Source organism: Chiloscyllium plagiosum, unplaced genomic scaffold (assembly GCF_037043375.1).
Source record: "Chiloscyllium plagiosum isolate Xiang-an unplaced genomic scaffold, Cpla_swu_hap1 HiC_scaffold_34, whole genome shotgun sequence".
In the NCBI taxonomy this organism is placed as follows: Eukaryota; Metazoa; Chordata; class Chondrichthyes; order Orectolobiformes; family Hemiscylliidae; genus Chiloscyllium; species Chiloscyllium plagiosum.
This window is the reverse complement of record NW_028270172.1, coordinates 26,980,015-27,000,360: the sequence shown is the minus strand read 5'-3', so window position 1 is coordinate 27,000,360 and position 20,346 is coordinate 26,980,015. Positions and strand designations below refer to the sequence as shown.

Here is a 20,346-nt window from a genome sequence, read left to right as displayed (position 1 = left end):
AATTAATTGGCTATTTACAGAAGTTGTCTGGAATTTTCCAGTCAGCAGGCAGGCTCCCCATGGTTATGGGAACTTGTTCAGCTGCTAGGAGACCAGCCAAGGCAGGCTTCAAGGCCTATTTTCCTGACCACTGGCATTCCTGTGGAAGAATTTCCCCCTCCTTCTTATGGTCAGGTTTAATGAGCCTGTTCACTGTCCTTAACTGGACAGCAACCATGCCCTCTGGCGACTAATGGGTTAACCCAGAGAAAAGTCACCTGCTTTCTACGGAATGCAGGGTTGCAGCCTAAATTTGGCTCTAACATCACAGTCCTGACCCAAAAGTGAAACTTGTCTCTCTGAACACATTGGCATTTGGGAATTTTAAGTGCTGAAATAGATTAATAATAAATTGCATCGATATTGAAGCTTCAAATATTCTAACGTGCTTCACAAGCAATTAAATGCTTTTGAAGGAAGATCACGGGGTTTTAAATGCAGAGGAGCATGGCAGGCATTTTGCAAACAGCCAGACCCCACAAAACAGTACAACAACAAATAATGAGACAATCTGTTTTGACAGCAGTCGAGGGATAGACATTGGCCAGGATGCCAAGAATTCCCCTGCCTTTCTTCAAAACGTGGCACAGAATCCTTTCCATCCACCCACGCAAGAAGCTACACAAGTCTAGGTTTAATGGACAGAACCTTGCACAGCACAGGACTGCACTGAAGTTTCAGTCAATTTTGTGTCCAAGTCTCAGCAGTTGGGCTTAATGACAATTTGCAATGCCGAAATAGATGCAATAGCATTGTAGGAAAAGTTAATTAAGTCTGCAACACCACAGTCGTTATAGCCCACTGGCCAAAACCCAGAAGGTACAGGCATTACAGGAACACTGCTTGGGAAAAGCAAGAGAGATTAGGAGTCAAGGAGAAATGCAAAAGAAAGCATAAAAATGCAATAAGGTGAGTGGATAGAATACCACAAAATCAGATCATTATGCTCAACTAGTTTGTGCAGTTTATACTCCACATAAGCTTCCTCATATTCTACTAATCACATAGTCATAAAATCATTGAGTACAAAAACACCTTCGGTCCAGCCAGTCCATGCCAACCATTATCCCAAACTAAACAAATAGCACCTGCCTGCGCTTGGCCCATATCTCTCCAAATATTTTTTATTCATGCACTTATCTAAACGTGTTTTAAATGTTGCAACTCTAACTGCATCCATCCCTTCCTCAGAGTCACTTTGTGTCAAGAAATTGCCCCTCATGTCTTTTTTTAAAATCTTTCTCCTCTTACCTTAAAAATATGGCCCCTAAGTCTTGAAATCCCTCAACCTAGGGAAAAGACCCCCGCCATTCACCTGATCTATATCCCTCATGATTTTACAAACGTCTACAAAGTCATCCTTCAACCTCCTACTTTCCCAGTGAAAAAGTCCCAGCCTATCCAGCCTCTTCATAATTACTCAAACATTGCTGGTAACATCCTGGTAAATGTTTTCTGCTTAATAATACCATTCCTATAACACAGTGACCAGAACTGGACACAGTACTCCATGAGAAGCCTCACCAATATCTTGTACAAGCTCGACATGACATCCTAACTCCTGTACTCGAAGGATTGAGCAATGAAGGTAAGCACACAAAACACCTTCTTAACCATCCTGTCTATATGTGATGCAAACTTCAAAGAATTCAGTACCGAACCCAGAGGTCTCAGTTCTACAACACCACATTGGGCGCTATGTTTAATTGTATAAGTCCTGCCCTCATTTTAGCATTTCCGAATGTTTTGATCTCCCTTGGCTCTCACATGTTCATCTAGGTTCCTTGTGAAAGTATGTAAGTTATTCACCTTAACCTCCTGAGTTCCACTTTCTAAGCATTCCAAATTTGGATTTATTGGTTAACTAGCTTGTATTTATCACCTTGGATTTTGGATTCTCCCACAGATGGCCTAAATCTACCCTATCCAATCCATTTATAATTTTAAAGATCACCATCACTTTCCATTCTGTCCCTTTTCGAAACACTGAGCCTCAACCGTGTTCAGTCTTTCCTGCTAGTCTTCATCTGAGTTCTTATAGCAGGCCTACAGATTTCCACCCATACCCTCCCACTCCCCCTCCCCTCCCCTAACCACCACCACCTACACGCACACACTTTATTCAGTGCTTGAGATACAAAAGAGAATTTCTAAGCCACAGTTGGATCACATAAAGAATCAGTACCAAGACCTTTCTGTTCCTAATAATGATGGATGAGAAAAGTGAGACAGAAAATACTAGGTTCAATGGTGTTCATGGATGACATTGAGCTATAGAGTGGGCATGAAGACATCATGACCAAGTCTCTAGAGAAAAACACTGAAAAGAAGTCATGCAGATCAGTGGATGAAGGGCTTTTGCCTGAAACGTCAATTTTCCTGCTCCTCGGATGCTGCCTGACTTGCTGTGCTTTTCCAGTACCACACTCTTGACTATTATAAAAAATGCTAATCTTATATACAAAATGACACTCTACTTCTGAGCTAAAAAGCCCAGAATCTAATTTTACCTGACCCTGAGGTGTACCATACATAAATGAACAAATTTACTAAAAATACTCATAAAAGAACAGATAGAATTTCAGAATTACACACACTAGAAAACTTAGCAGCAAATTTAGAAACATTATTGTAAGAGACGATAGTAAGAGAAATAATAGAAAATAATCCCAAGACAGAAGTTGCTAATTTAAAAATACATCATGGATCTGAAAGGCTAAATGATGCTTAATTAACCCAAAATAGTCTCTGCAGAAGTAAAAGGAAGGAGTCAACAATGATAATGTAGTAGATGCAATGTTTTTACCTTTTTAAATGGGTCTTTTGATAAGGTGCAACATAGCAGACTCATGACAAACATTATCGATGTTGCAACACATGGACTAGAAAAGCAATCTGCTATCTAGTCAGCTAAGAGTAGTGGCAAAGTGTCGTTATTCAGTTTAGACGAATGTAGAAGGTGATTTTTCATTAGGAACAGTGTCATTCAAACGCATGATATAGTCGTGTATGTGGAAGTCTTTGGTTCGTTTGGATAGAGTCAAACTCTAATATTGCTTGTTTTCCTTGAAATGCTACTGTACAAATCCAAACAGTGATTGACTATGTACATATGAAGTTTTATGAATAAAGTATATTTTTGAAATTAAAAAGGAACAGTGCTGAGACCATTTGTTATTTTAAATTTACACTAATGACATGGTTTAACATCAAGTAATTCTTAACAGAATTGTGAATACCTTGGAACTATGTTGCCACCTTCACTGTCACTGGCTCCAAATCTTGGAGTTTCTTCATAAGAACATAATCCCTGCACCTCAAAAGACTGCAGTGGTTTAAGAAGCCAGTTCACCACCACCTTCGCCAGGGCGATTAGAAGTGGGCAATAAATGTTGATCTAGCCAGCCACGCACATGTCCCATGAACAAATTAAAACAAGGTTTCTCTCACTTAAATGTCTGTCCAATGAATCACGGAGTTAGATGAATTTTCAATGCTGACCTGTCTGGGCTAGAAAGGGAGGATGGCAGAGAAAGGGAACCATAATTAGCTAAGAAAAGGGAGCTCTGAACAGGATTCCTGCTCAAGACTATAGTTTGTGCGTGTTATAGTGAGGATAGGACACTGCCTACCCAGCCCCCATCAACCACCATTAAATCACTCGCTAACTCACTGTGTTCAGTTGAGTTGCCAAATAGAAAGAAGCTCCATGTGTTCACTCATGTTGTCTTTATTCTTCCTAATTTATTTGTTTTAAATCTACTGCTGCTACACAGCAAGGCAGTCAATTTGTTAAACTGTCATTTACATCAAGATAAGGAAAGGTTATTTGGTGCATGCAATGTCATTGCCTAAATGTTATTCCTATCAGTGTTTGTGATGCTGTAGCAGATTAAACTTAACACAAGTTATTGGTGTCTTGTTTGAGCTCTGATCATGGGTTTTACAGCCTTAAACACTGGCTGATAACTAGCAAGTATAGAATCACCTCTTTTAGACTGGCCGCTTGGGTTATTTGTCAGACTAGAACAATCTAGTTTTTCATGATGTAATGGCCTTCCCTTTGTATTGCACATTTCAAAGTAGTACTACTGCTTCAGAATTTTGGGCAGTCGAAAACAGCAAGGTATTTTAATAATACCCATATTAATTGTAATTTATCAAAAATAAATTTAGTAAAACAATAGTTTTTTGGGGTGAGTGCCATTGTTTCCATTTCCTGTACTGTTAACCAATATACTGGGTGCATGGCGTGTTTTCTGTGGCCACGCAGGAATGACATTCCAATCACAAGTCTAACGATGTGAACGTCCTCATAGATTATCAACACAACAGACTCTAAACAGCAGAATGGACCATTATCATGTGGGCAAAATTGTTGACTATATTATTGTTAACTAGTAGCAAGTATACTAGGATCATTTCAGCATTATCGTCCCAAACTTTCACAGCTGAATACCTCAATTGAATAACTACGATGTCTCCAAGATGGCCATTATTTTTATATGCATTGCAATTTCTAGCAATAATACATACCTCAGAGTGAATGATAGCTGCAATCTAATTGAGGGCTTCATGTAAGTTATTGGATTTTAGAGATAGATGCAAAAAGATCCAGACAAGACGAACTGCAGCCAGCTGGATGTTAGAGGTCATTTGCTTTTGTTTTATTAACTAAGTTATGCTGAAGTAAAATATTGCAAATGCTAGCAATCTGAACCAGAAATTGAGAATGCTGGAAATTCAGCAGGTCAAAGAGCATCTGTCAAGGAACAAACAGCTAACTTTTCAGCTAGTGACACTTCTGCAAATGTTAACACTGTTTCTTGCCTTATCTGTAGTGTTATGTCCAAATCTAGCTCCAATTTGTTTGGAAAGACATGCAGGGTTATAGAGATGAAGCTTTGATTCCGCAGAATGATCCCAGTGCTGGAAGGTTAAACTACGATGATGGAGAAAGTGAGGTCTGCAGATGCTGGAGATCAAAGTTGAAACTTTATTGCTGGAACAGCACAGCAGGTCAGGCAGCATCCAGGGAACAGGAGATTCGACGTTTCGGGCACAAGCCCTTCTTCAGGAATGAGCAGAGAGTGTTCAGCAGGAGAAGATAAAAGGTAGGGAGGAGGGACTTGGAGGAGGGGAGTTGGAAATGTGATAGGTGGAAAGAGGTCAAGGTGAGGGTGATAGGTCGGAGTAGGATGGAGGCGGAGAGGTCAAGAAGAAGACTGCAGGTATGTGGGTGGAGGTGCAGGTGAATCTGTGGCGGATATGGAAGTTTCCCTTGGGGCCTTGGAGAGAAGTGAGGGGGGAGGTGTGGGCGCAAGTGTTGCACCTCCTGCGGTTGCAAGGGAAGGTGCCGGGAGTGGTGGTTGGGTCGGTGGGGGGTGTGGATCTGACAAGGGAGTCGCGGAGGGAGTGGTCTCTACGGAAAGCTGATAGGGGAGGGGAGGGAAATATATCCTTGGTGCTGGGGTCTGTTTGGAGGTGGCGGAAGTGACGGCTGATGATGCGCTGTACATGGAGATTGGTGGGGTGGTAGGTGAGGACCAGTGGGGTTCTGTCCTGGTGGCGGTTGGAGGGGCGGGGCTCAAGGGCGGAGGAGCGGGAAGTGGAGGAGATGCGGTGGAGGGCACCGTCGACCACGTCGGGGGGGAAATTGCGGTCCTTGAAGAAGGAGGCCATCTGTGTTGTACGTATTTTGAACTGGTCCTCCTGGGAGCAGATGCGGCGGAGACGAAGGAATTGGGAGAATGGGATGGCGTTTTTACAGGGGGCAGGATGGGAGGAGGTGTAGTCCAGGTAGCTGTGGGAGTCGGTTGGTTTGTAGTAGATGTGGTTTGTAGTACATCTACTACAAACCAACCGACTCCCACAGCTACCTGGACTACACCTCCTCCCATCCTGCCCCCTGTAAAAACGCCATCCCATTCTCCCAATTCCTTCGTCTCCGCCGCATCTGCTCCCAGGAGGACCAGTTCAAAATACGTACAACACAGATGGCCTCCTTCTTCAAGGACCGCAATTTCCCCCCCGACGTGGTCGACGGTGCCCTCCACCGCATCTCCTCCACTTCCCGCTCCTCCGCCCTTGAGCCCCGCCCCTCCAACCGCCACCAGGACAGAACCCCACTGGTCCTCACCTACCACCCCACCAATCTCCATGTACAGCGCATCATCCGCCGTCACTTCCGCCACCTCCAAACAGACCCCAGCACCAAGGATATATTTCCCTCCCCTCCCCTATCAGCTTTCCGTAGAGACCACTCCCTCCGCGACTCCCTTGTCAGATCCACACCCCCCACCGACCCAACCTCCACTCCCGGCACCTTCCCTTGCAACCGCAGGAGGTGCAACACTTGCGCCCACACCTCCCCCCTCACTTCTCTCCAAGGCCCCAAGGGAAACTTCCATATCCGCCACAGATTCACCTGCACCTCCACCCACATACCTGCAGTCTTCTTCTTGACCTCTCCGCCTCCATCCTACTCCGACCTATCACCCTCACCTTGACCTCTTTCCACCTATCACATTTCCAACTCCCCTCCTCCAAGTCCCTCCTCCCTACCTTTTATCTTCTCCTGCTGAACACTCTCTGCTCATTCCTGAAGAAGGGCTTGTGCCCGAAACGTCGAATCTCCTGTTCCCTGGATGCTGCCTGACCTGCTGTGCTGTTCCAGCAATAAAGTTTCAACACTAAACTACGATGATATATATTATATGGAGCAGTATGGTTTTACCTTGCCTGCTAAGAATTATGAAGTGGTCTAATGGGGGTGCTGAAGATGATGAAAGAGTTAGATTGGATACCATTGCATTTTACACGAGCTCTGCACAAAGGCAAGTCCTTGTCTCATTTTCTTCTGATGTTTCACCCTGAGCAAATTTTCTTGGCAGCTTTGTCGGTGGTGGTTTGCCATTGTTTAGCACATGCAGGAGTACAGTGGGAGGCAGATACAAAGTCTACATCAACCAGAGAGGGAAACAAAAACCCAGGCTATTGCCTGACTTATATATTGGCCATCTAGACAACCGATGTAACTGGTCCCTTCACTGTTAAAGAGAAACTATTTCCTCTGCTGGTCAGTCTGAACGAGACAAGGGAATACTTAATCTGGAGTTTCAGGGATGATCTCAGAATGCATTCCTTTACCAGAGATAACTGAAATTTGGATCATTCTTCTCAAAAAGGCTGGCATGGTTCAGTCAATTGAAAGCTTCAAAATGGAGGTTGATCAATTTTTGTTCAGCAAACATTTTAAGGGGTTATTTTCCAGATGGTTCTGACTACATAACCAACTCTATGAGGATCTACTACACAGTATCCAGTGTTAGCAGAAAGAGTGTCAGCCTTTTAAAATCAGCTTCATCCATTCAATTTTGCTCATTTTAAACATAGAGATAAAGAACCTTATTGCTCAATTCTATTCAGTCCACTTTGTCATGGAACAATTCTAGGAATGCAGAAAATTCCCTCCTATTCCAAACAGCTGTGGATGTAGGAGGTCAACAGAACATTTCACAACCAAGATGGATAGATTTTTCTGAGGATATGTTAAGGATTGCGGAACTAAGGTGGACTTGGGGAGTCAGGATTCAGGTCATACATGAGTTAAATAATGGTAGAACAAACTCAAGGAGGTGAATGTGCAGGAGAAAAAGGAAGGGGCTGGAACTTATTTAATAGACAGCTCAAAACAGCGATCAGACGACTGGTTTTTGTGCTGTACGGTTCTCTAAATTCCCCTAATGGTACAAATATTAACTTAACTCAAACCAAAAACAACAGTCGTGAACCTGGTTCCTCTTTTAGGCGCACCTTACAGAAATTCAGATGTGAAAATTCAGCATTAACTCCATAAATGATGAGGATACAATGATACTAGGAAAGGGGTTATCAGCAGCAATGACAGCCCCTTAAAATTTGATACAAGGATTTTAAAAATGAAAATGAAGAAACTGTAGACAGGTTAAAAGCATGTGTATTTACAGCAAAGGAACAGAGTACTATATTGGATGTCCCAAAGAAACTAATATTGATTCAGAATTGCAAATCTAATAATATTGAAAAAAAAAGCCATTCAGCACTAGTGAAACAAAATAAAGGCACGAAAGGGCAACATATCACTAGGATCACACTGTTTTCATTCTAGGCATTTAAAAAAAGTAGGTGGAAACATTGTAGATGCCCTAATTATGATCTTTCAAAGTTCAGGCAATTCAGGAACTAAATTGGAAAATTGTGCATGCTATTCTACTCCAAGAGAAAACATGGAATTATAGACTAGCTAGCCTAAAATTTTTGGCCAGAAATTTATTACTATAATTAGCACGGAGAAAATGTTCAGATTTTAAACAGGAGTGTCAATAATATCTTGGACAGATACAAAAGTCAAAAATCTTGATGAAATGCTGGCCTTTATATCTAGAGAATTAGAATAGAAAAGGATTAGAATCATACGGCAGATATACAAAGCCCTGGTTACACCATAGTTGGAGTGCACAACCCCTAAAGTAGCATATTTGGGGATTTGTTAGAATGACATCTGGATTTCAGAAATTGAATAATGAAAACGTTTACACAAATCCCGGTTACATTTCAAGCAATTTGGAATGTTATAGGGTCATTTGATCAAAGTTTCAAATTACTAAATTGGAACAGATAAGGTGGGCAGGGAGAAACACTGGTTAAGGAAAATGAGAAGTAAATGACGTCGTCTATAATTTTTAAGCCAGGTCCTTCAGGAATGAAGTTAGGAAAGCTATGCTGACACGCTTTACAAACTCTCTTCTGCAAAGTGATTAATATCACACCAATTGTTAATTTTAAATCTCAGGTTAATAGATATTAAGGGATATGGAGAAATTGCAGATCTATGGAGCTAGATCACGGTGGCATGGTGGCTCAGTGGTTAGCACCGCTGCCTCACAGCACCAGGGTCCCAAGTTCGATTCCAGCCTTGGGGGACTGTCTGTTTGGAGTTTGCACAATCTCCCTGTGTCTGTGTGGGTTTCCTCCGGGTGCTCTGGCTTCCTCCCACAGACCAAAGATGTGCAGGTCAGGTGGATTGACCATGCTAAATTGGCCATAGTGTTAGGTGCATTAGTCAGAGGGAAATGCGTCTGGGTGGGTTACTCTTCGGAGGGTCGGTGTGGACTTGTTGGGCCAAAGGGCCTGTTTCCACACTGTAGGGAATCTAATTTAATCATAGAACAGCTATGATTTAAACTGGATTTTGGAAGCAGATTAAGGGCCCATCTGGCCTACTCCTTATGCTCCTAAACAGAATCTAAAAAAGATGTTAGTTACAGTAATCCCAGCACAAAAAATTCCAAACACTCAGCATCTGTCCAAAAAGGTAACGCATTCCATAATTATGAAGCACTTAATGCTGTCAGGAAACAATCCAACATTAAGCTACATTTGAAACAGTGCCATCATATTCTGAAAAGAAAATATTCACTGATTGCAGGCATTTGAAGAGGTCATAAGGCTTTTTTTTTAAAAGGCACAGAACTTTTTTCATTTGGATTTTTCATATATAAAAAAAAACTTTGTAACTTATTTGAATTAAACACCTTAAAAACAATGGAGAATACTTTGTAAGTGCTATAACGCCATAGTTGTCTAACTGAGCATTAATACACACAATAACTCATAGCTAACAGTCTCACTGCTTTGTAGATGTCAGATTTATTTTCACTTTTGCATTCATTCATTTTAAATCCACATTATCTAATGTAGGTATCAACCCTGACTCACCAAATAGTACTTTTGTTTCAAGAATGTTGAATGTAAATCTCATTCTTGAACAAAATCTAGGTTGTCGACCCAATGCAACTGATAACACAATGTTCAGCTCTATTCACAACTCCTCCGGTGCTGAAGCAGTCCATGTTCAACTGCAACTAAATCTGGACAATATCCAGGCTTGGATTAACAAAGTAACAGTCAGACCACACAAATTCCAGCAATGACCATCTCCAGAAAAAGACTATCTAACCATCGCCTCTTGACATTCAATGGTGTTACCATCACTGAACCCCCCCACTATCAACATTTTTGGGGTTACCATTGACCAGAAACTCAACTGGACTTGTGACATAAACACAATTGCTACAAGAGCAGGTCAGAGACTAGGGATATTGCGATGAGTAGTTCACTTCCTGACTGCCCACTACCTATAAGACACAAGAGTGTAATGGAATATTTCCCACTGGATAGGTGCAGCTCCCACAACACTCAAGAAGCTTGACACCATCCAGGACAAAACAGCCCGCTTGAGTGGCACCACATCCATAAACTCCCGCTCCCTCTACCACCAATGCATATTAGCAGCAGTACATATGATCCACAAGATACACTACAGAAATTCACCAAAGATCCTCAGACAGCACCTTCCAAGTCCATGACCACTTCCATCTAGAAGGACAAGGGCAGCATGTACATAGGAACAGCACCACCTGCAAGTTCCCCTCCAAGCTACTCACCATCCTGACTTGGAACCATCATCTTGAAAAATAGAAGGTTGCTAAAATGTCTGTTTTAGTGAAAGGATAGACATATCCTCAGTTTAATTATCCTCATCTTTACTGTCATTGGATAAAGATCCGGGGGTTCCCTCCCTCAGGGTTTTATGGGTTAACCTAGAGTATGCGGATTGCAGCAGTTCAAGGCGGCAGTTGACCACCTGACAAAGGAGTGGCACTCCAAAAGCTTGTACTTGCAAATAAACCTGTTGGAGTAGAACCTGGTGTTGTGTGATTTTTAACTTGGTCCACAGTCCAACACCAGCTCCTCCACATCATGGCCACCAGCTCCTCCTCAGGGGAAATAAGCTACAGGCAATAAATGCTGGCCAACCAATGGCACCAAGCCCCATGAGTAAATAAAACAAAAAGAAAAAATACCAAGAAAGTGCCTCGCAGACAGAGGTGCAGCCTTTCATAGTATCAGACAGGACAGAAACAGACCCTTCGGTCCAACTAGTCCATGCTGAACATAATCCCAAACTAAACTAGTTCCACCTACCTGTTCCTGGCCCATATCCTGCCAAACCTTTCCTATTCATGTACTACCAAATGCCTTTTCAACATTGTGACTCAGACACCAAGTTAAACTGAGGATATGTCTATCTTTCCATTAAAACAGATGCTCTGGCAACCTTCCATTTTACAAGATGACGGTTTTGCATCCTAGTTGTGAAATCACTTTCAAACTCCACCTCATGGTTCAGGAACCTCACTCTGGAAAGGCATTCTCACCTATATTGACTGTAGCTGGAGACAGAGGGTTGAGAAAATACAATACCTGTTTTTGTTGGGCTCTCTCCTTGACTAGTTGAGTTTCTGTTTCATGCCACCACTTCCAAAATCTTTCCAGTCAGTCACTAGAGACCCCAGCAATCAGTAACTTTCTCCTAGCTGTCAATGTGAATGTTTGCCATTACTACATCTCGCCTGAAGTAGCCTTGCAATGGAGATACAGATGTCCAGCAAGGTGTAACCCAGTGGTTAGTTTACCAAACAGGAAGTCTTTGGATAAGCAGCCATCATCCATCCAATGAATGTGACCAAGCCAGTAAATACATTCTCAGGTTAATAATGAGTAGATATCAATGGAAATAGAACACTCCAACACCTAAAATTTTTTAACCTCAACCTGCCGAGATATACACAGGATAAACAAGACAAAGAAGCAGTCAGTTCTGCTGCCTAGCATATGCTATTGATGTTTCACTATAACAGATTGAGTGCGTTTGGTATGCAGACTTGGGGAGGCATGCAGTTTCATTTTTCTCAGTCAGCTTGTTACTTTTGCTTCACACTCTTTCTGGCACCCCAGCCAATATATATTCTTCAAGTAATATAATCACAAACTGATTAACTGCTTAGTGTGTAATTGTCATCTATGGAACCTTGCTAGAAGTGAATTTCCTGCAAATCAAAAATTAATATACCTCAAAGCCATTGTCCTGAGGTTCTCACAGGACCTGCATTTACATAGAACCTCTCTTTTGAAGGTGTGAACAGGAACTCCAGGTGATGTCATTGCTTCATGTACTCATATAGTGACTGTTAGTTCAAACTGAGGCAAGAAAGCCCAACAATTTATGGTTACAGTTTATGAAAGATGACAGGCAGTGAGGGTGGAGAGGTGACAGGCAGTTCACTTCTGCATAAAACACAAAGCACTGTACTTTTGAAGAAAGAGCCATGGGGAAAATTGGTTTAAATACAAAATGATCTTCATGGTGTGCAGCTTAGAAAACAATACTTGAGACAGTATGGATTAATGCCATAAAATAAACCAAATCCCCAGAGACAATGAATTAGTGCTTAAGTTTAGCTTGGCTTCAGTTGGAATGTAATAAACAGTCTTGGGCAATTCACAATTGGAAGGGTTTTTAATAGATGGGGAAGAAAAGTCAATGGATGTAACCAGGTCTGAGAAGTTACAACATTTTCAATTCATTTGCAGGACATGGACAAGTGAGGCTGGCATTTAATGCTCATCCTGAAAGTGATGGCGAGAAGGCTTTCTACTGAGTTTGTTCTACCACCTTGTTCTACTGAGTGTTCTAACATGCGTGCTGGTGTGGTGTGGTAGGGAAGACCAGATAAGGCACTGTAAGTCTCCTTCCCTAAAGGAAATGGATGAATCACATGAGTTTAAGGAAATCTGATAGTGAATGCAACTGTCAAATTAATACCAATTTATTAAACTTTAGATTTACAAGATTAGGACAACATCAAGTTCTGATCAGAGAACACTGAGCAAAGTCACCAAGAAAACTTCAAATCCTGAAAACAGACCACAATTGATAAAGTCAGTAGGCCTGTCCAAAAGAAAATGAATCTTGTTTACAAAATAATTGTTTGAACAATACAATTGTGCAATTTGAGTTCAGGAAGCAATTAGTGGCAGCCCTGCCCATGCAATTACTGAGAATCTTGACCAAAGAGTTACTGTCCTCCACAAACAACCTAGCACATAAAATTTTATATCATGGCGTTGCATCACCAAATTTCTTTGCTGCAGTGTGGTTAGGTAGAACAATCGAGCCTAATTTGATAAGCAAAGAGCTAATAGAAAATGTCCAATTAAAAAGAAATTCAAATATAAATGGCTGATGAGGAATAAAGGTTGCTCAGAGATACCTCATCGCTTCAGACAGACACAAAAGGAAAGACAGACAGAACGCAACAGAGAGGGCCAGACTATTTTAAAACTGCAGTTAGCAATGTCACAGCCAAGTACAAGCATCACATTATTTAAATCTGATTAGACGAATGAGGTATGAGTAAAATATTATTTTAACTCACAACTTACATCCAAAATAAAAGGGGCAGCTTCTCTCCCTGAAAACACTATAACTCCATGAAAACGGTGAAATTCTGATCCAAGATATGGCATATTAGCATAGTATGCATTATAAAGGGGCTATCAGTACAGTACACATTAAACAGAGTATTGGTACAGTATACATTTTACCATGATGTTAATACAAGATACATTATACTCGGCTATTAGTATTGCATATACAATAACGGGGTTTTAGCATTGTACACATTGCCCTGGAGACTGCAAACGGGTTCCTGACTGTAGATCATAGCACAGAAGATGGACTATAATCCCCACATTGTCGTGAAGCTTTAGTGCATAAGTGCATAAACAAAATGCGAAGTGTAACTTGGTCAAGGCACCATATTCTCTGGTTCCCATCCCTGAGCAAGTTGCAATTCACAATAACCCATCCACGGGACTGCAACGTTAGTACAAGTCATGAAACCATACATTCAAAGGAATGTTTTGCAAAATATTTACCTGAATCCTCGGATCGACCTCCTCCTCCTCTGGCACTTCTAACTTCTCATTCTTTTTTGACAACCCGTCCATTTTGCGACTAAATTATTTATATTTTACAGCTGTCTCCTTTTTTTTGGGGGGGGGGGGGTGGATGGAAGAGAGAGAGAAAAAAAATCCAAGATGGGACTGAAATTCGCAAGAGAGAAAGACAGAAGCACACAGAGAAGTGAAACAGATTTGGCTTGACTATCGATTAAGACGAAGTCGGACTCAACACTGCTGTCTCCTGCAGAAACATCTGGAATTCATTCTCCCACTAAAACAGGCTCCCCGGACCGAGCCAGCCAAACCCGGCCGTTTAAAAAGCTGCAATAATTCAACATTTCTCAAAGTGTCCGGAGGAAATACGCCGCCCCCCCCCCCCCTCGGATGCAGCCTCTTGGTCGTTCAGGGTCCTAGGAGGAGGAAGATCATTCTAAATATATCCACCGATGAGATGAAAGGAGGTTGGCACGGCTCGTTCACAGGGAGCCGGAGACGGTTCAATCTCCAGCATTCGTAAGTGCACTGCTACTCCGCCCCTTCCTCTTACTCGGGGGCTTGTTGGTGACTGCTTTGTTCCAGCGAGGCAGAGTCGGAATAAAAGCTGAAAAATCTAAACCCCCCTTCCCCTCCTCAATCTCATTTACTCGGGGAGGATGCAGTTACCCATTTGAGTCCAGCCGTTTACTTCCAGTATCTTTTGTTCTCTCTCTATCTCTAGAGCTAATTTCTATGAAATGTTGCTTTTATTTCGTGCCCTCTATTTGCTCTGGAAATAACGGGTTGGGGATTGCATCACGGATGATGGCTGCCCCTACTTGGTTTCTCAATGCAATGCAACTCCACGAGTGCTAATTCAGGCGGAATTTACAGAATAGCTCAGTGGCATTGAGCACGTTGCAGAGCTCACTCACCGCCCAGCCGGGGGTAATGCTGGGTCACTGAATTGTAGGGTCCGGTCAGGGTTGGAATACAAAATCCACGCTGGCACTATTGAGGAAGTGTGGCATCTCTTTGAACCAGACGTTAAAAGGTCCTAGCTCTGCCCTCTCGTGTAAAGATTGCGTGGCAGGAGTTTAAATATAAGGCGTGTTCTTCCTTTTGTCCTGGCTCATGTTTGTTCATCTCACAACATTGCTAAAACCATGCAACCTCCTTATTATCTCATTGCATTTCAAAAATATTTCATTGGGTGTAAAGTATGTTGAGATCATGAAAGTTGCCATATAAATGCAAACCTGTCTTTTGGATCTGCACCCTCTGGGATCAGCTGGAAACCCAAATATATTAATGCTACTAGATTAGAGTGGTGCTAGAAAAGCACAGCAAGTCAGGCAGCATCCGAGGAGCAGGAAAATCAACATTTCGGGCAAAAGCCCTTCATCAGGAATGAAGGCCTGCTTCTCGGATGCTGCCTGACCTGCTGTACTTTTCCAGCACCACTCTAATCCAGACTCTGATATCCAGCAGCTGCAGTCCTCACTTTCACCTATATTAATGCTACACTGAGTTCCATATTGAAGGCAGGAAGTCCTGTCATTCTAGTTTGGGGTGAGAGGCTGTGCAGATATGGAAGATATTATTCGCATTCATTGTACCAGTTCCTCCCTGTATTGACCTCGCTAACTAAAATATAGGATTATTTTGAAAATTGTTACAATGGCAGACAAGAATGGATTGCGAGTGCACATGCCAGAACATCCAAGAAAGAGAGTTCAGAGAGCCAAATCTGCTCAAAGTCTGCTGCTGTGATAACAGCATTCAGCTGATTTTCTGTTCTTCAATAGTAACATGGTTTGTATTGAAATAGCTTTATTTTACTCTGAAAGCTAAAATGTCAAAAAAGATGTCTACAGTCTGATTTTTTTTGTTTCCATTAAAACTTTGTAAAAATCATCTATTATGTTTATCAGTATTAAAAATATACATGCAGTTATCAAAACAATTGCAGGAGGCTGAGATTTTGTTTGTATGGGAAATACAAGATACTGGAAATCTGACAATAAGCAATTAAAAACCTTGGTTGAATCTCTTTCTCATTTGATTCAACAACAGCAATGTACATTTTTATAGTCCATTTAACAAAATAAAATACCCTAAAGTGTTTCAAAGCAATGTTATGTGATAACATTTTACACTGTGTCACGTAAGGAAGTATTAGGTTATCAAAGCTTGCGTCAGAGTTCTGAGGTCATTGAACCTGAAACATTAACTCTGATTTCTCTCCACAAATCCTGCTAAATCTGCTAAGCTTTTCCATCTATTTCTGTTTATATACCTGATTTATAGCATCACAATTCTTTCAGTTTGTATATAGGTTTTGTGGATTGTTTTAAAGGAGGATCGAGAGGTTAAAGAGCCTGAGAGATGATTTGACTCATTTTAATTCTTCAGTGGATTTGTGTTAGTCTGTCATCCCCTTGGAAAATTGCACTGACAGTAACTGAAATAGGTGAACTTTATTAGTAATGTATTTTAATGAACAATATAACTTTCTGAATTTCAGAGAGAAACAGAGACTTAGCAACATAAAGTTAGCAAGTCAATTTATTTATGCAACCTGACCTTAAGAGCATTGGGAAGTCAATCATTTATTTTGTTGATGGTAAGTGTTGAGACCAATATCAGTAGTTTATAATAAAGAGAGGTCCTGGAATCTCTTAGTGCTGTGAGTTGTTCAGAAACCAAAATGAATGAATCTAATGGTGAATGATGGGAGCGATGTAGAAGTCAATGTAGGTGATCATGTGATTGAGCATTATGGAGATAGAACAGTAGGAGAGGAAGCAATTCAACATAAGGCTTGTAATGGGCGAAAATGTCAGTAACCTTGAAGGGAGAGGAACATTGTCTGATTAAAGGAAAACCATGTTAGAGACAAAAAAACTGCAGATGCTGGAATCCTAAGTAGATAAGCAGGAGGCTGGAAGTACACAGCAAGCCAGGCAGAATCAGGAGGTGCAGAAATCAACATTTCAGGACTGGAGGTGGGGTTAGGGGGAGCTGCAGATAAAGAGAGTAGGCTGCGAATGGTGAGTAGTGATAGGTGAATACAGGTGGATACAACCTGGTCGATGGGAGGAATGAATCCAGTTGGTAGCTGGATGGAAGGGTCGATGGGAGGAATGGAAGGGAGGAGGAGCTGGAAAGAGAGTTGGGGCATGGGTTGGAAGGTTATTTGAAATTGAAGAACTCAATGTTGCCTCTGGGCTGTAGGCTGCTCAGGCCGAAGGTGATGTGCTGTTCCTCCAATTTGCGGTCTGATTCGCTGTGGCAATGGAGGAAGCTGAGGATGGTCATGTCAGAGAGGAAGTAGGAAGGGAAACTAAAATGGACAGTGACCAGGAGGTCAGATTGGCCCTTATGGGGTTTATATTTGCTCTCACTGTTGTAGAGAAGACCACATCAAGAGCACCAGATGCAGTAAACCGGGTTGGAGGAGAGGCCAGTGTCTCACCTGGAAGGACTGTTTGTGGCCCTGCATGGAAGTGAGGGAGGTGGTGTCCTGGCAGGTTTTGCATCTTTTACATTTGTAGGGGAAGATACCTGGGGGTTCAGTGAGGTTGCTGGGGAGAGTGGCACGATCCAAGGATTGTTGAAGGGAACAGTCCTTGCAGAAGGCAGAGAGGGTGGGAAGGGGAAGACATTCTCAGTGGTGGGGTCTAGTTGGAGTTGGTGGAAATATCTGAGGATGAAACATTGGGTGCGAAGACTAGCGGGATGGAAAGTTAGAGGGGGGATTAGAGTAGTGGAACATGGAATGGAGGAGGTATGATGGAGGGCTATCTAAATGACAGAGGGGAGAAAAGCATGTTGTTTCAAATAGATGGACATCTGGGATGCTTGGGAGTAGAACATCTCCTCAGAGCAGATGCTATGAGGACAGAGGAATTGGGAAAACAGGATGGAGTTTTTGCGATACTGGGTGGGAGGAGGTTTAGCCCTGGTAGTTAGGGAGTCTGCGGGTTTTTAGTAAATGGATCAGTGGTGCTGGAAGAGCACAGCAATTCAGGCAGCATCCGAAACCGGGTTTTTAGTAAATGTCAATCCATAAGCTGTTGCCGGAGATGGAAATGGAGAGTTAACAAAGGGGAAGGAATTGTCCAAGAAAGACCAGGTAAGTTTAGAGGTGGGCTGGAAATTCTTGGCGAAGTTAATGAACTGCTCCAGTTCAGCCTGGGTGCAAGATGCAGCACCTCTGCAGTCATCGATGTAATGGCGGAAGAACTGGGGGACAGTACCTGTGTATGTGCTGAAGAGGGGCTAAGAGAAAAATTGCACTCATTTATCAAAACAATCCTGGCTGTTGTCCATGTTTTGCTGCATGTTGAGATGGACAGCTTTATCATCCAAAGAATTGCAATTTGAGCCAAACGTTCAAAAAATATCAAGAAACAGCTCTATTTTTGTAAACATCCTGGGTTCACCATTGAGCTTAAAGCCACCATAAAACACCATTATATGGCAGGACCTTTGTGACACAGTTGTTGTGTCCCTATTTCTGAGCTAGGAGGCCCAGATTTAAGTCCCACTAGCTCCAGAGGTGACTAATAATATCTCTTAACAAGTTGATTATAAAATACCCTCAAATGCCATGGCAAAAGGTCTAGTGGTGCAACAGTGGTGTCCCTATCTCTTGGATAGAAGGCCTGGTCAGGAGATGTGTCACAAGGTTGCGCAAAGAGTTGCAATTCCAACAACTGTGTACTCATCAATTTGTCATATTCCACATGGATTCTGATAATAAACAAAAATTTGTTTTCTCATGACTATAAATACATGATGTCACTTTGCCCTTTTGCCAAAGATTTCTGTTGTATCTGAATGAAAAATTGGCCAGTCTGTGAGTATAAAAGAAAATAATACAAACTCAGCAGATGAAACAGAATTTCCAAGTTGCATTTAATTACAATTCACAAAATGTAGGCACCTCTTGCAAGGCCAGGGTTTGTTAGCTATTGATAATTGTCCTTGAGAAGGTTATCCATGAGCCTTCCTGAAATGTGGTGACAGTGCTTCAATATGTGTTGTTAAGTGGGACGTTCGTAGCATCATACAATGGTTACAGCATAGAATGAGAACATTGAGCCTCTCAGGCAACATGCCAGCTCTTTGTAAGAACAATTTAGACCTATGGCCATGCCCCTTCCCTACAGTCTTGTAAATCTTTCTCTTCAGCTGCTTATCTGACCACCTTTTGAAAGTCAGAATTGCATTGGCTTCTGCCATCCCATCAGTCAGTGATTCCAGACTGTTGGCACTCATTGCATTAAGAAAGGTTTCCCTCACATTGGCATTTCAATCACCTTAAATCTGTATCCTGTAATTCTTGTCCATTCCACCAATGGAAATATTTTCTTTCTCTCTATCGATCTGCTCCATGTAGGTCGCCTTTGATTTTGAACTCTTCTATTAAATCTGCAACATTTGTTTCCCTAGTATAATGTGCTGCAGAAACTCAGTAGATCTGGTTGCATTTGTGGACAGTGATCTGCAGAATTTTGCTTTTATCCCAGCTTCTCTAAGTAAATTACACAAGTAAAGTCTCCTGTGCCCCATTGACACCCTCTCTACAACTTTCACCTGCTTCCTAAAGTATGTTGCCAAAATTAAACAAAATATTCCAGTTCAGGCTGAACCAGTGATAAAAAAAAGTTTGACATAGTGTTCAGAACTGTGACAATAAAAGAACAGTAATGTATATCCAAGTTTGGTTATGTGATTAAGAAGGGAATTTTAAAGTGATGGTGGGTGATTCTGTCACTGTCCTTCTAGATGTTAGAAGTTATGGATTTTAGATGAAAACTAAAAGGGTTCAGAAAAGAAAGGGTTCAGGCTGTTTTCCCTGGAGCTTCAGATGCTGAGGGGTGACATTATAGAGGTTTATAAAATCATGAAGGACATGGACAGGGTCAACAAATAAGGATTTTTTTCCTGGGGTGGGGAAGTCCAAGACTGGAGGGCATATGTTTAGGTTGAGAGAGGAAAGATCTAAAAGGGACCTAAGAGCAATATTTTCACACATGGTGGTGCATGTATGGAATGAGCTGCCAGAGGAAGTGGTGGAGACTGGTACAATTACAGCATTCAAAAGGCATCTGGCTGAGTATATGAATAGGAACGGTTTGGAGGGATATAGGCCAAATGCTAGCAAATGGGACTACGTTTATTAAGAGTATCTGGTCGGCATGGACAAGTTGGACTGAAAGGTCTGTTTCTGTGCTTGACAACTCTATGGCTGTAAGTGCTGTTGAAGAAACTTTTGCAAGTTGTTGCAGTGCATCTTGTACAATTGCTCAAGATGATTTCATCTTTCCTAGATGCTGTATTCTGTATACAGTAACAGCAAAAATACAGTTTGTTTCAGACTTGGGGTATTTAAATGAAGGAGTTAGGAGTAAAATTGAACTAATTTTGGATATAGCTGGTTCAAGGCTGCTTCTGTCACCTGTATATAAT

General features: G+C 41.8%; 1 protein-coding gene and 1 long non-coding RNA gene across 2 annotated transcripts in view; one reads left to right on the top strand and one right to left on the bottom strand.

Moving 5' to 3' along the window:
* Positions 1-14,863, bottom strand: part of LOC122564425 (SH3 domain-binding protein 5) — a 72,239-nt gene extending 57,376 nt beyond the window's left edge. The window contains exon 1 of the mRNA XM_043719268.2: positions 13,864-14,863. Coding sequence (XP_043575203.1) covers positions 13,864-13,935 — 72 coding nt within the window. The 5' untranslated portion in view covers positions 13,936-14,863. The remainder of the gene's footprint in view (positions 1-13,863) is intronic.
* The window catches only part of LOC122564428 (uncharacterized), a 40,903-nt gene continuing 34,822 nt past the window's right edge, over positions 14,266-20,346 (top strand). The window contains exon 1 of the long non-coding RNA XR_006315909.2: positions 14,266-14,403. This is a non-coding gene — a long non-coding RNA (uncharacterized LOC122564428). The remainder of the gene's footprint in view (positions 14,404-20,346) is intronic.